This window comes from Martes martes (genome assembly GCF_963455335.1).
Source record: "Martes martes genome assembly, chromosome: 3".
Taxonomy (NCBI): Eukaryota; Metazoa; Chordata; class Mammalia; order Carnivora; family Mustelidae; genus Martes; species Martes martes.
The window spans coordinates 86150875-86164470 of record NC_137890.1 but is presented as its reverse complement, the minus strand read 5'-3'; the positions used below and the strand labels follow the sequence as shown (position 1 = coordinate 86164470).

The window sequence follows — 13596 nt, the reverse complement described above, 5'->3', positions numbered from 1 at the left end:
AAAAAAAACACCATTAGAAGGTTTCTCTCTTCTCTCAAGCTCTTCCTGTGCCTTCTACCTCCTGGTCTTTCCTTCATTAAACTAGTCCTCTCCCAGCTGAGGAAAGCACCTTCTAAGTTGCCTCTTTGTTCAGTCAGTTTGCAAATATCCCAGGTCCCTTTCCTTGTGGTAAAGAGGGCTCCTCACTTCTCAGTGGGTTCCTGCAGCTAGTGACTTCTTCTCTGACTTTATGTTGCTTGAACTTGGTGTGATCTCAGACACAGCAGACTTTGACCTGAGGAAGCTGAACACATTCCATTTGGACTTACCTATGAATAATAATCCTCCCATTACCTCTATCTGTTTAAAAGTACCCTGGCTCCTCCAAGGAAAGAAACCCACCACTACAAATTAGAAGGGATGTGGCCACCGGTGATGGGGCGGCGGCGTTGGTTAATCCAGTAGGGGATGGCAGGGCCACTTTCTCGGCTCTCCCTTCTCCCTTTGGTCCCTGGGAGGAGAAAGAGAGGAGGAAGAGAGAGAGAGAGGTAAAGAGAAAAGGGGAAGAGCAAGGTGGAGAGGGAAATAGGTGGAGACAGACACAAGGTAGGGGAGAGGAAGAGAGGCAGGCTCTCAGTTTGTTGACAGCTGTACCTTGTGGGTAACAGACTCTTCTTTTCTTAGGGTCCCCAAATTCCAAAGATGGATTCTTGCTTTCTCTTTTTCCCTACTGGCCACCACTTTCATGCAATGGGACTATAATAAAGATTCTCCTAATTCCTTTTCTGCTCCCTTTCCTAGGATGTCCTGCTTCTCCCAAAGTCCTAGGGCTGCAAAATGCTAATGAAAACTCTTCTTAATCTGATCAAAAGAGGGCAAGAAATGTAACACGTGCCACAGAGTGCTGTGGGCTCAGCTAATTAAAAATTAAAAGGAGTTAAATTCTTTGAAGTGCAACCTCCACAATACTCCTGGATCTCTGCTTGTGTCCTCCCTGTAAGAAACAGTGCACCGACTTGAACAACTCCATCTCCAACCTTCCCTCCATCCACATCACTCAGTCCTGCCCTCACCCTTAGCCAGCAGTCTACCACCCCTCACTCCTGCTCCAGCCCTTCCCCTGTGATAGCAGAACACCTCAGCACAAGGGACTGCCTCTGTGCTTTCAACTCCTGAGATTAACTCAACTTCCAAACAGACTCACATCTAAATACTGACAGTTCTCATCTCTGTGCTTTCCATAGTATCAAGAACCGGATACATCAGTACATTGCTTTTTTCTTGTCAAACTGTGCAGAACAATATAACCAGCTAAAGAATTTAATACATGACACAATTTGGGGGGAGAAGGGGATAATACTAAAAACACCATTAAAATCTCTAAATTCTTTATCTCATCAAAAACTAAGTGGAAGCTTTCCAGGATACGAATGACATGCACTTGCATTCAGTGAGCACAGGACCCACTCCCATTCCCCAGACGTGGATAAGGCCGGCCTGTGGCCCAGGCCCTGCTACTAGGGGTTGTCCCAGCACTTTCACTGCCAGCTTCAGGTAGTGAGGAGCTTACCTCCTCAGGGCAGCATTTTTAGCTAACTAAAGCAAGTCTGTGAAAACAACGTGAAGACAAAGCCTTTACCTGAAATGACAGTGCTCCTATTTTTCCTACAGGGTTCAAATGACCATTCTATCCATTACTTACCAATAAACTATTTATTGTAAGATTTACCCAGAGGTGGTAGAATACAACTCTTATTCAGCCAAGCAGATATTTACCTTTGTTAGGGCCAGGTCCTTGTCCAGGGTTAAGAGGGGGGATGCGACCTTGTGCTCCCTGCTGCCCTAGGCCTGGTATCAGGGGTGGGGGGCCTGCGTTCTGTCCTTCCTGAAAAGATGTTTTTAAAGCGGGGGTGTGAAATCATAGGCTTGTGCTTCATAAATAGCAATTTTATCATAATGTGACAAGATAAAAACACTAATTTGTCCCAAAGCCTCCAGCAGTAAACATACAGCTAGTGACATTATAGTAAAATCATCCTTAAATTGGGGGAAGGAGACACTTCTTTACCGTAATAAAAGAAAACACTTTTATTTTAAACCTGATGATAGGTTTTATTTAAAGCTAGATCTTTACCTGTGATGCCAAGTAAGAACCTCAATGGAAAGTCAGAAATCATAACATTAACACTCTGCACAAAGGAGGAACTTCTGGCAAAAGTAAAGATCTGGAAATCTGCCAGGACAGGTAAACTCGGCTCTCACACTTGGGACTCTTTTCCAGCGACAGAAAATAACTACTCCTCTTAAGAGGCTAGGGCTGGGTTTGAAGAGGCAGAAGAACATGAAAGGGTTGCAAGATGAGAGGTTCACACTGGCTTTACCTCCCTCTTCTCTACCTCAGCATTTCCCCATCCTCAGCACCCTATGGCTCATTCTCAGGTGAGTCGCCTGTGATCCAGCTGGATCCCTTGGGTCCCTGCAGATACAAACCTCTTCTGTGTCTCCATGTTCTGGAACCCCAGACCTCATCCCAGCTTGTCTCTAAGATTACGTTTTTTTTAACCTAGCCATGTCTAAATTCTGAGTCTTCACACTGTCCAGTGACCTTGGATCAGGTCTCTTAACAAACAAATACATTTCTGGGGTGCCTGGGTGGTTCGGTGGGTTAAAGCCTCTGCCTTAAGCTCAGGTCATGATCCCGGAGTCCTGGGATCGAGCCCCGCATCGGGCTCTCTGCTCAGTGGGGAGCCTGCTTCCTCCTTTCTCTGTCTCTGCCTGCCTCTCTGCCTACTTGTGATCTCTGTCTGTCAAATAAATAAATAAAATCTTTAAATAAAATAAAAAAAATACATTTCTTTACTTAAAAAAATGCACTTGGTAACTGGGCCTACTATAAAAACAGCAGAGTTTCAAAACCATCCATAGCAAAATGGCTTGCACATTCCAACCTAGCTACATGAAAGAGCAGCCTTGTTAGGACACCCAGTATTGTTGTTACAAGTGACTATCATTAACTCAATACCTGTAATTTCTGTCTTCCTTTGGTTCCTGTCCTCTTCACCCAAGGACTGCTCTTATCAACATCTTTCATGCTATTACTTTAACACCAGAAAGCAATTCCACTAAATTAAACCAACTGAAACAACTGGCTTAAATAATTAGCCTTATCAAAGTGAAGAAAGTCAGATTTCAGCACATAAAAAATAGGAGTAAAGATTTCATCAGTCAACTCTTGAGATTTGAAAATGTCCTATAATGCATCAACCTTTATACTCATTCTATAGGTCAACTAAATCTTTACAGCCATTATGTTTTTCATGTATAATATCTTTTACTACTTAATATAATAAAAACTCTTACTGAATTGTCCCAGAAACTCAGGCCTATCCTCTTGAATCTGACATGTTTTTAATTTCAGTCATAATGTAACTAAAGTTCATCACTGTTTGTCCTCCCAAATGAAAGCTATTAATTCATTACTGTAAGGTTAGGGAACTGATACTGTACACATACACAAATGCTGTGTATTAATAAAACATACAACACTGCACAGTTTAGGGCAGTTCAGGACAATAAACCTAGTTTCATTCCTCTCACCCTAAATTCTAAAAAGTGTCCAACAGATTTTGGAAATAAACTCAACTACTCTTCACTGCTGTGACACTTCTAAGTCCTGGAAGATCTATGGAAGAGTAATGCCTAACCTACTTATTCTGCTGGTTATTTTAATTTGGTAAACCCAATGTCATCTTCATAGGACAGATTCTCAGAGGTGTTGGAAAAAGCAAAAACAGACTATTGTTTTTCACATGCAGCAGGTGCAGCATATCCTCTCCAAACCCAGTGTTTCATACTCAAATAATGCTTCCAGACTATGAACCTGAGAAAAACATAAAAACCACAGAGCCAAGGAGTGGTAAATCCATTCGTGCTCATGCAGTCTTTCTGTAATTCCCACACAAAACCTGAACCCTCCTCACACACACACCACTTCTCAAGCACAAGCCCAATTACAATGGGTAATAAAACTCAGCTAACAAAAACAGAATCCTCAGAAAAGGGCCAAGACAATTTCTACAGAATTACTCCCTCCAGTAAATAAATTTACATGTGAGTGGAAAACAACTTGAACAGCATTTTGTCCAAGGGGTCACCATCTGAGAATGCACAATTCTGGATTCAGAGATCTCTAAAAGCATTCGCTGAAATGAAATTAGTCAGACCAGAGTCTACCATACACTTGTGAGTTAAATACTCTATCCTATCTTAAAGAGTAGAGCCGGCAGGTGGATTAGCCCATGAAACACCGGGCTACAAACTAAAAGAGCCCAGGAAAGGGAGATCTGACAGGCCTAGGGCCACCCCTGCTTCCTTCTCAGGGTCACAGCTCTTTTAGAGCCTGGGGACAATTATGAATGGTATTCAACTGAAAGTTGATCTTTTCTGGAATGATTTCTATTGAAAAGATTCATATTACAATATATTCAATGGTCTTGTTTATTCTCATTTCCTTCTTCAGCCATGACCCTATTCTCAAGCCACTATGACTACTTGAGAGACACTGATACACGCTGTGACTGCTTTCCACAGCATTTGGAAGTGCCACCTCCGTGCAGAGCTTATTTTCCCAATGTGCAATGCCTGTAAGTTAGAAATAAATAATACCTGATTGAAGGGGGCCCGGGGCCCATCACCTAGCAGAGCTGTTTTCTGCTGCTGGAATGGTATTGGCCCTTGAGATGGATGTGGCCCTCTTGCCGGGTTCTGCTGTCCCTGAGGTCCAGGGGGCCCTTGCATGCCACCCTGGGGTGGAGGCCCCAAAGAGCCCTGGGGCGGCCCCTGCTGACCTTGTGAGCCTGGAGGCCCTCGCAATTCCTGGGGGGGGCCCAGCATGGACCCTTGGGCTGGAGGCCCCTGCATGCCTCGCATCTCCTGAGGGCCTCGCATCTCCTGAGGGCCATGTCCCAGCAGTCCACTTGGAGGGTGAGGTCCTCGCATCTCTTGAGGCGGATGGCCCATCATCATCCCTTGGGGAGCAGGACCCTGATTTTCTCGGGGACCTGGAGGACCCTGCATTCCTCTTGGATTCAATCCCATCAGAGGTCCCTGAGACACAGGACCCTGGATCCCTTGAGACCCTGGCCCACCTTGTATCCCATGAGGATGAGGAGGTCCTTGCATTCCTCTGGGACCAGGTGGTCCCTGCATACCTTGAGTACCAGGAGGCCCCTGAGGGCCCAAGTGACCTTGGGGACCAGGTGGGCCTTGAGGGCCTATGTGACCTTGTGGGCCAGGTGGACCCTGAGGACCCATATGACCTTGAGGACCAGAATTACCCTGTGGTCCAGGTGGTCCTTGAGGTCCCAAAGGGCCATGAGGTCCAGGATGCCTCTGCATTCCTTGGGGCCCGTGCATGTCCTGAGGCCTTGGCAACCCCTGGGGTGGGCCCTGGGGCCCTTGTGGTCCCATGAATCCTTGTGGCCCCCCACCTCCCTGATGCAGCGGAGGACCTTGTGGTCCCATTTGTCCCTGGGGTCCAGGGGGTCTAAACTGTCCCTGTGGACCTGGAGGCCCCATTTGAGCCATGTTCATTGGCATCTGCTGAGATGGATGGGGCTGCTGAAAACCTTGAGGAATCTGAGACATTGGACCTTGTCCTGGAAAGGGCTGGGGTCCGAGGAGAGGGGTGCCAGATGAAGGAGGAGGCTGAATTTGCTCAGCCTGTTTCTGTGCAAGTCTTTCAATTTTAAGTTGCTGGAAAGAAAGGAAAAAAAGCATACTGATAAATACACCAGAACCCTTGAAGATGACATACTGCTATCACTTATTTCATTGGGGGAGCCTCAAGACAAACATAAGGCATCAACCTCTCAACACTCCACAGTAACAAGAATTCATATAACATTCAGATATTCTGAGAGCACACAAACTTCCAGACTCACTCTAGACGCCTTCTTATATTTTTAAAAAATATCTTATTTATTTATTTGACAGAGAGAGAGAACACAAGCAGGGGAAGTAGCAAGCAGAGGGGGAGGGAGAAGCACACTCCCCACTGGGCAGGGGAAGCCCAATATGGGACTTAATCCCAGGACCCCAGGATCATGAACTGACTGGAAGGCAGTCACTTAACCAACTGAGCCACCCAGGCTCCCTAGACTCCTTCTTTTTAAATATTGGGAAAACAGAAGTCAGGATTATTTATATCCATCTTATTATATTCAAAAATTTACTAATGTTTTCTCATTTTTTGTTAACTGTCAAAGGTGAAAAAAATAAGAGCAAACCACCTGCTCTAGAGCTGACAGAAAAATTATTTTATCTGTCAATAAATACATGATCCAAGTTAAAACTATGTTGGTTTTATCTTTCCCGTTAAAAAATGTATATGAAGGGGGCACCTGGGTGGCTCAGTGGGTTAAAGCCTCTGCCTTCAGCTCAGGTCATGATCCCAAGGTCCTGGGATCGAGCCCCACATAGGGCTCTCTGCTCTGTAGGGAGCCTGCTTCCTCCTTTCTCTCTCTCTCTCTCTCTCTCTGCCTGCCTCTCTGCTTACTTGTGATCTCTGTCAAATAAATAAACAAAATCTTAAAAAAAAAAATGTATATGAAGGAGAGACTGGGTGGCTCAGTAGGTTAAGTGTCTGACTCTTGATTTTGGCTCAGATCATGATCTCAGGGTTGTGGGATCAAGTCCTGCATCAGGCTCTGTGCTCAGTGTCAAGTCTGCTCCAGATTCTCTCTCTAACCACTCCCACTGCCCCTCCGGCTGCTTGCTCACCCGCTCTCTCTCTCTCTTTCTCAAATAAATAAATAAATCTTTTTTTTTTTTTTTAATGTATATTTAACTTAGTTCTACTCACTGCTTGACTGATCTGGTTTTAAAAGTGTTAGAAACACAATTCTTTCACACCTGAAACTATTATGAAATTATATGTCAATTATACTTCAATTAAGGAAATACGAAAAACATAAAGAAATGGTGGTGTTCATAAGACCCATCTGAGAAGCCCTTCCCTTCTCTGTAAGAGCATATCAATAAAAAATACTATCACTATTTTCCTGGATCATCTTAAACCCCCTAAAGAGTATCACACACCTCCAGAAGCTGTGGGTTAGTATACTGTAATGTGGCCATTTCTTGCTCAATTTCTGCTTGTGTTTTCTTCTTCTCTTCCAATTTAATGTCCTCTTTTCTGTCATTCAGTACCTCATTTGGGGCAGGAATTGGAACTTTATTTTGCATCCAAGCCTTGGGAAAGAAGAGAATATTAAAATACACCCTAAATGTGTATATAACAGTGAGAGAATGAGAAAAACATTCTGTAATGTCACTGGCTCATTCCAACTTGCCAAATACAAGCCAGCCAGCCTTGTATACTGTCTTTATTTGTAATGCTCCTTCCTGTGACGAGAATGAGTCAGGAAAGCACAATATCGGGTAGAAACTACTAACCTGATAAACACTGTAAGATCTTTCATGTTATTGAGAATGAAAAGCCTGCCCACCTCTTCGAAAGGGCACATGCACTTTGTGTTGAGGGGACAAATAAAGCAGAAGACAGACAAACGAAGAAGAGAGTCAACATACTCTCTCTGCTCCATGCTTCTTTCTTCTCCTTCTTCTGATAGCTTGGACAATAAGAAGTAGGTGAGAATAAAAAAAGAGCTACAAGAATCATGACCAACTCAGCACTAACTGCAGAGCAGCAGACGGGAACTTTGTCGAAGAATACTCCAAAGAAGTCTGTAGTACAGAAATACTTTCCATAGATGAGACAATGCAAGAGGCACTCAAGAAGCAGAACTCCACAGTGCGTAGACAAGTTGGGACTGCTGCTAGTTACTCACCTGCTGGAACTGAGCAGGAATAGGTTTTGCATAAGGAACTTTCTTCTGAGGAACTTTTTTCTGATCCTTTTGCATCACCTCCTCCATTCCCCAGTCCAAACCTGGAATCGTCATTTCAATTTCATTTGATTCATCTTTCCCTATAACCACAAAAAGAAGCAGTTAGCCAAGGAAATGAGAGCAAATGGCCACGTCATCAATAAACACATTTTTGAACGGGGAAAAGCTGACAGCCTTCCCTTTGAGATCAGGAACACGACAAAGATGCCCACTCTCAACACTCTTGTTCAAGATAGTACTAGAAGTCCTAGAAACAGCAATCAGACAACGAAGAGAAATAAAAGGTATTCAAATTGGCAATGAAGAAGTCAACTCTCTCTCTTCGCAGATGACATGATACTTTATATGGAAAACCGAAAAGACTCCACCCCCAGATTAGTAGAACTCATACAGCAATTCAGTAATGTGGCAGGATACAAAATCAATTGCTTTCTTATATACTAACAATGAAAATGCAGAAAAGGAAATTAGAGAATTGATTCCATTTACTATAGCACCAAGAACCATAAGATACCTGGGAATAAACCCAATCAAAGAGGTAAAAGAACTAGAGAACACTCATGAAAGAAATTGAAGAAGACACAAAAAGATGGAAAAGCATTCCATCCTCATGGATCAGAAGAATAAACATTGTTAAAATGTCTATACTGCCTAGAGCAATCTGTACTTTCAATGCCATTCCGATCAAAATTCCACCAGCATTTTTCAAAGAGCTGGAGCAAACAATCCTAAAATCTGTATGGGATCAGAAGAGACCCCGAATTGCTAAGGAAATGTTGAAAAAGAAAAACAAAACTGGGGGCATAGCACTGCCTGATTTCAAGCTTTACTACAAAGCTATGATCACCAAGTTAGCATGGTACTGGCACAAAAACAGACACACAGACCAGTGGAACAGAATGGAGAGCCCAGATATGGACCCTCAACTCTATGGTCAAATAATCTTTGACAAAGCAGGAAAAAATATTCAGTGGAAAAAAGACAGTCTCTTCAATAAATGGTGCTGGGAAAATTGGACAGCTACATGCAGAAGAATGAAACTCGACCATTCTCTTACACCATACACAAAGATAAACTCAAAATGGATTAAAAAAAAAAAAAAAACCTCAAGATAAGGCAGGAATCTATCCGAATCCTAGAGGAGAACATAGGCAGTAACCTCTTTGATATCAGCCACAGCAACTTCTTTTGAGATATGTCTCCAAAGGCAAAGGAAACAAAAATGAAAATGAACTTTTGGGACTTCATCAAGATCAAAAGCTTCTGCACAGCAAAGGAAACAGTCAACAAAACAAAGAGGCAACCCACAGAATGGCAGAAGATATTCACAAATGACAGTACAGACAAAGGGCTGATATCCAAGATCTACAAAGAACTCAAACTGAACACACACAAAACAGATAATCACATCAAAAAATGGGCAGAAGACATGAACAGACACTTCTCCAATGAAGACATACAAATGGCTAACAAACACATAAAAAAAGTGTTCATCGTTATTAGCCATTAGGAAAATTCAAATCAAAACCACATTGAGATACCACCTTACACCAGTTAGAATGGCCAAAATTAACAAGACAGTAAACAAGTGTCGGAGAAGATGTGGAGAAAGGGGAATCCTCTTACACTGTTGGTGGGAATGCAAGTTGGTGCAGCCACTTTGGAAACAGTGTGGAGATTCCTTAAGAAATTAAAAATAGAGCTTCCCTATGACTTGCAATTGCACTACTGGGTATTTACCCCAAAGATACAGATGTAGTGAAAAGAAGGGCCAGTTGTACCCCAATGTTCATAGCAGCAATGGCCACAGTCGCCAAACTGTGGAAAGAACCAAGATGACCTTCAACGGACGAATGGATAAAAAAGATGTGATCCATATATACTATGGAATATTACGCCTCCATCAGAAAGGATAAATACCCAACTTTTGTATCAACATGAACAGGACTGGAAGAGCTTATGCTGAGTAAAATAAGTCAAGCAGAGAGAGTCAATTATCATATGATCTCACTTATTTCTGGAGCATAAGGAATAACATGGAGGACATGGGGAGATGGAGAGAAGTGAGTTGGGGGAAAGTGGAGGGGAGATGAACCATGACAGACTGTGGACTCTGAGAAACAAACAGGGTTTTGGAGGGGAGGAGGTGGGGGGTTGGGTGAGCCTGGTGGTAGGTATTATGGAGGGCACGTATTCCATGGAGCACTGGGTGTGGTGCATAAACAATGAATTCTGTAACACTGAAAAGAAAAAAAAAAAAGAAAAAACCACATTTTTGAAAGAACAGACTTTAAATATGTAGTTCATATCACTTTTATCAACATGTCTCAACATAAACTATTTTGGCATTTTTAAAATAATTTAGTATCATGAAGGTAAGAAACAGGTTAAAAAAAATTTTTTTTTAAGATTTTATTTATGTATTTGACAGACAGAGATCACAAGTAGGCAGAGAGGCAGAGAGAGAGAGGAGAGGAGGAAGCAGGCTCCTACAGAGCAGAGAGCCGGATGTGGGGCTCGATCCCAGGATCCTGGGATCATGACCTGAGCTGAAGGCAGAGGCTTTAACCCACTGAGCCACCCAGGCGCCCCCCAAAATTTTATAAAAATAAAACACATAGGTACAATGTCTCTTACCCATCTGCTCTTGTTCCATAGCTAATTTTAGTTGTTCTGGTATTCCCATTCCTGGAATTACTGCCAGACTATTAGGTTCAAGGTCATCTATAAATAGGAATACATCTATTATCAACAGAGATTTTATAAACATAGTGGCCCAATAAATGAACACTTATAAAAAATGAAACCTTATCAATCAGTAAACTATAAAACTAAATTTAGCTTTATATAATCTTTTCCATAATGCTTTAATAAGAGAATATCAGATTTCAAAGAAGGATAAGTATGTGAATCTTACCATATTCTACTCCATCTTCAGACATTCCAGGCAACAGGTTGAGATTATATCGATCTCGCATTTTATCACCTGGTCGGTTTCGGGTCCAGAATTTGCTGTCAAAATAAAAGTGATTGGAGGGGTGAGGGGAGGAGGACGGTTTCAGTATATTTCTGGGCACTTAAGAGTACCAAACAGGGGCGCCTGGGTGGCTCAGCGGGTTAAAGCCTCTGCCTTCGGCTCAGGTCATGATCCCAGGGTCTTGGGATCGAGCCCCATGTCGGGCTCTCTGCTCAGCAGGGAGCCTGCTTCCTCCTCTCTCTCTCTCTGCCTGCTTCTCTGCCTACTTGTGATTTCTGACTGTCAAATAAATAAATAAAATCTTAAAAAAAAAAAAAAAAAAGAGTACCAAACAACCCACCAGTATACATAACAAAGTTTTACAGTGACTTTCTTCTAAAAATTTAAGATGTCAAAATATTTTTTTAATAAGAAGGCAAACCAAAATTCAAGTAACAAAGTCATACTCAATACTCTGTTTCTTATTATTACATACTTATCAATAAACCACTACATGTTCCTAGGAAGTTGGACTACAAATACATTAATCTATCAATAAATATAAATCTTAATTTTCTGCTGCTCCATGAAGAGAGTAAGTCCTTGTTATTTTTTATATAAAGCTTACCTAGTATGGTCATTTGAACCTGAGCAGAGAATATGTCCAAGAGGATGCCAAGCCAGACTCCAGATCATTCCTTCGTGGGCCATCTCCATCCCACCCACTTCCTTCTCTACCCTATAATAGCATCACAAAAAGAAGTCTTTTCACAAAAGTTACCAAAAAGGAAAAAAAAAAAAAAGGACATTTTCTTTTTCTGTAACACAAATCTACCAAAGCCTGTTACTTTGAATCTGGTCAGTTCCATGTGTTTCAGGGATATTCATTTGGTCATCAACAATGTATTCTTTTACTGAGGAGTACTTCAGAGAGAAAAATGGTTGGAGCATGAATTCACCAATAAGAAACAAGGAAATCTGCTTTAATCTCCCTTAATGACTTCTAGATCCGAAAATAAAGGTGCTAAATTTTCTATTCCAGGCTGCGTTTACAGAATTGAAAACTGCAGGAAGTCTCTGATATAGGACATATGAACACTCAGGAAAAAGACAAGGCATTATGTTTTACACTTCTGGGTGCTCTCTTCATAACACATATAACTTCTTTACATGATAAGTATCACATACCCCACATGCCAGAATAACAAAGAGCCATCGGACCCTCCACTGGCAAAAAGTCCTTCATGAACAGGATGCCAGGCCACAGCTGCGAAACAAAAACGTGGGCAAAGGCAAAATTGTTAGGATCTCAACACACTACAGGTAACAGAATGAGAAGCATGCTACAACCACTGACCTGTGGCTTCTTTCTTATGACCTCGGAAGACTTGAAGCTCTTCTTTCAGGTTTCGGATATCAAAAAGTTTACAGAGGTGGTCACGTGATGCAGTGAGTAGCCAATTGCCATTGAGATTTAATTTCACTTCCATTACTGTGTTTTTATGGGCATGACTAGAAACAAAGTACCAAGAAAATAATCTGTCAGAATTCAAAACAAGGATAAATCGATACAATGGCCATTTTTGTCAAAAAGCACACGGGTCAAGATGCAAGAGGTTGGGCCTCTTGGCAAGAGGTCTGGACATTATTTTTGTGGCTGACCTATTTCTTTCAAGTGTACTTTTAACGTGGTCTTGTTATGTTACATGCTTTATTGTTTCTTAATGTCTATTATCTACGTACAGTTTTCAATAACCAATGAAAACAGCAACAGAGCTTCAACTGTATAGAAAAGCTTATCTGTGAAGCAGGGGAAGCACTTGAACACATAAATTAATATTCAATAAAGCTCATTAAATTTTCAAAATTCAGTGACACTCCTCTCATTAAGACAAGCATTAAAAAAAGAGCACAGGGGGCGCCTGGGTGGCTCAGTGGGTTAAAGCCTCTGCCTTCGGCTCAGGTCATGATCCCAGGGTCTTGGGATCGAGCCCTGTGTCGGGCTTTCTGCTCAGCGGGAAGCCTGCCTCCCCCTCTCTCTCTGCCTGCCTCTCTGCCTACTTGTGATCTCTGTCAAATAAATAAATAAAATCTTAAAAAAAAAAAAAAGAGCACAGGATAGTTTGAGGGTTAATTTGAACTAAAAACACTACAAATTAAGGCCTACAAAATGCACATCTCCAAGGAGCACCAGTCACAATGTGTCCTATTTGGTTGTGGCCACTGGAGTTATGTAACAAGGCAGCCTTGCTCCAACCAGCTCACTCTGGATTTGGCTCACTTTCCAGTCAGAAGGACCAGGATGCAGGGGTGTGGTCAAAACACATGTTAATAACATGTTTATTTAACTATGAATAGTGACAGATAATAATAAAAAATAGTAATGTAAAATATAATAATATAAAATATATATTGTAATATAAAATACATAATAACAAATGATTTTAAAAAGACAAAACTTTATTATGAGGCTGCATCGTAAGTAAGCACCTCAAACAGAAAATGAGAACGGATTTAAAACTGGGGGGAAAATTCCTCTACAAATAGATGCAGTAAGATGGAGAAGGCTAGGCTGTGTCTAGTAAGTAAGTGGGTGCCACCTTAGCTACATACAGTGCCAAAATGTATCACAAGGAGAGACCACAACCTAGGATAGTGAGAATCACCTTTTCTTCATCTTCGTCCCTGCCCCTACTCCCAGGGATGCCCAAGTTAAATTTAGATACATATGGAAGAACAAAAATCATATTT

General features: G+C 41.9%; 1 protein-coding gene across 3 annotated transcripts in view; it reads right to left on the bottom strand.

Moving 5' to 3' along the window:
- WDR33 (WD repeat domain 33) overlaps positions 1-13596 on the bottom strand; it is a 122109-nt gene that overhangs the window by 11309 nt on the left and 97204 nt on the right. Inside the window, exons 9-18 of one of the 3 annotated variants that reach the window (XR_013966538.1) lie at positions 12203-12357; positions 12034-12112; positions 11474-11584; positions 10807-10901; positions 10527-10613; positions 7830-7969; positions 7078-7230; positions 4645-5733; positions 1756-1864; positions 382-490 (exon numbers count right to left, since the gene is read on the bottom strand). Coding sequence is in view for 2 of the 3 variants with exons in the window: in XM_080798362.1 (XP_080654488.1) it covers positions 1756-1864; positions 4645-5733; positions 7078-7230; positions 7830-7969; positions 10527-10613; positions 10807-10901; positions 11474-11584; positions 12034-12112; positions 12203-12357 (2018 nt within the window). In the remaining variant the exon portion in view is untranslated. The remainder of the gene's footprint in view (positions 1-381; positions 491-1755; positions 1865-4644; positions 5734-7077; positions 7231-7829; positions 7970-10526; positions 10614-10806; positions 10902-11473; positions 11585-12033; positions 12113-12202; positions 12358-13596) is intronic. The other 2 variants (XM_080798362.1, XM_080798363.1) reach the window with 2 other exon arrangements.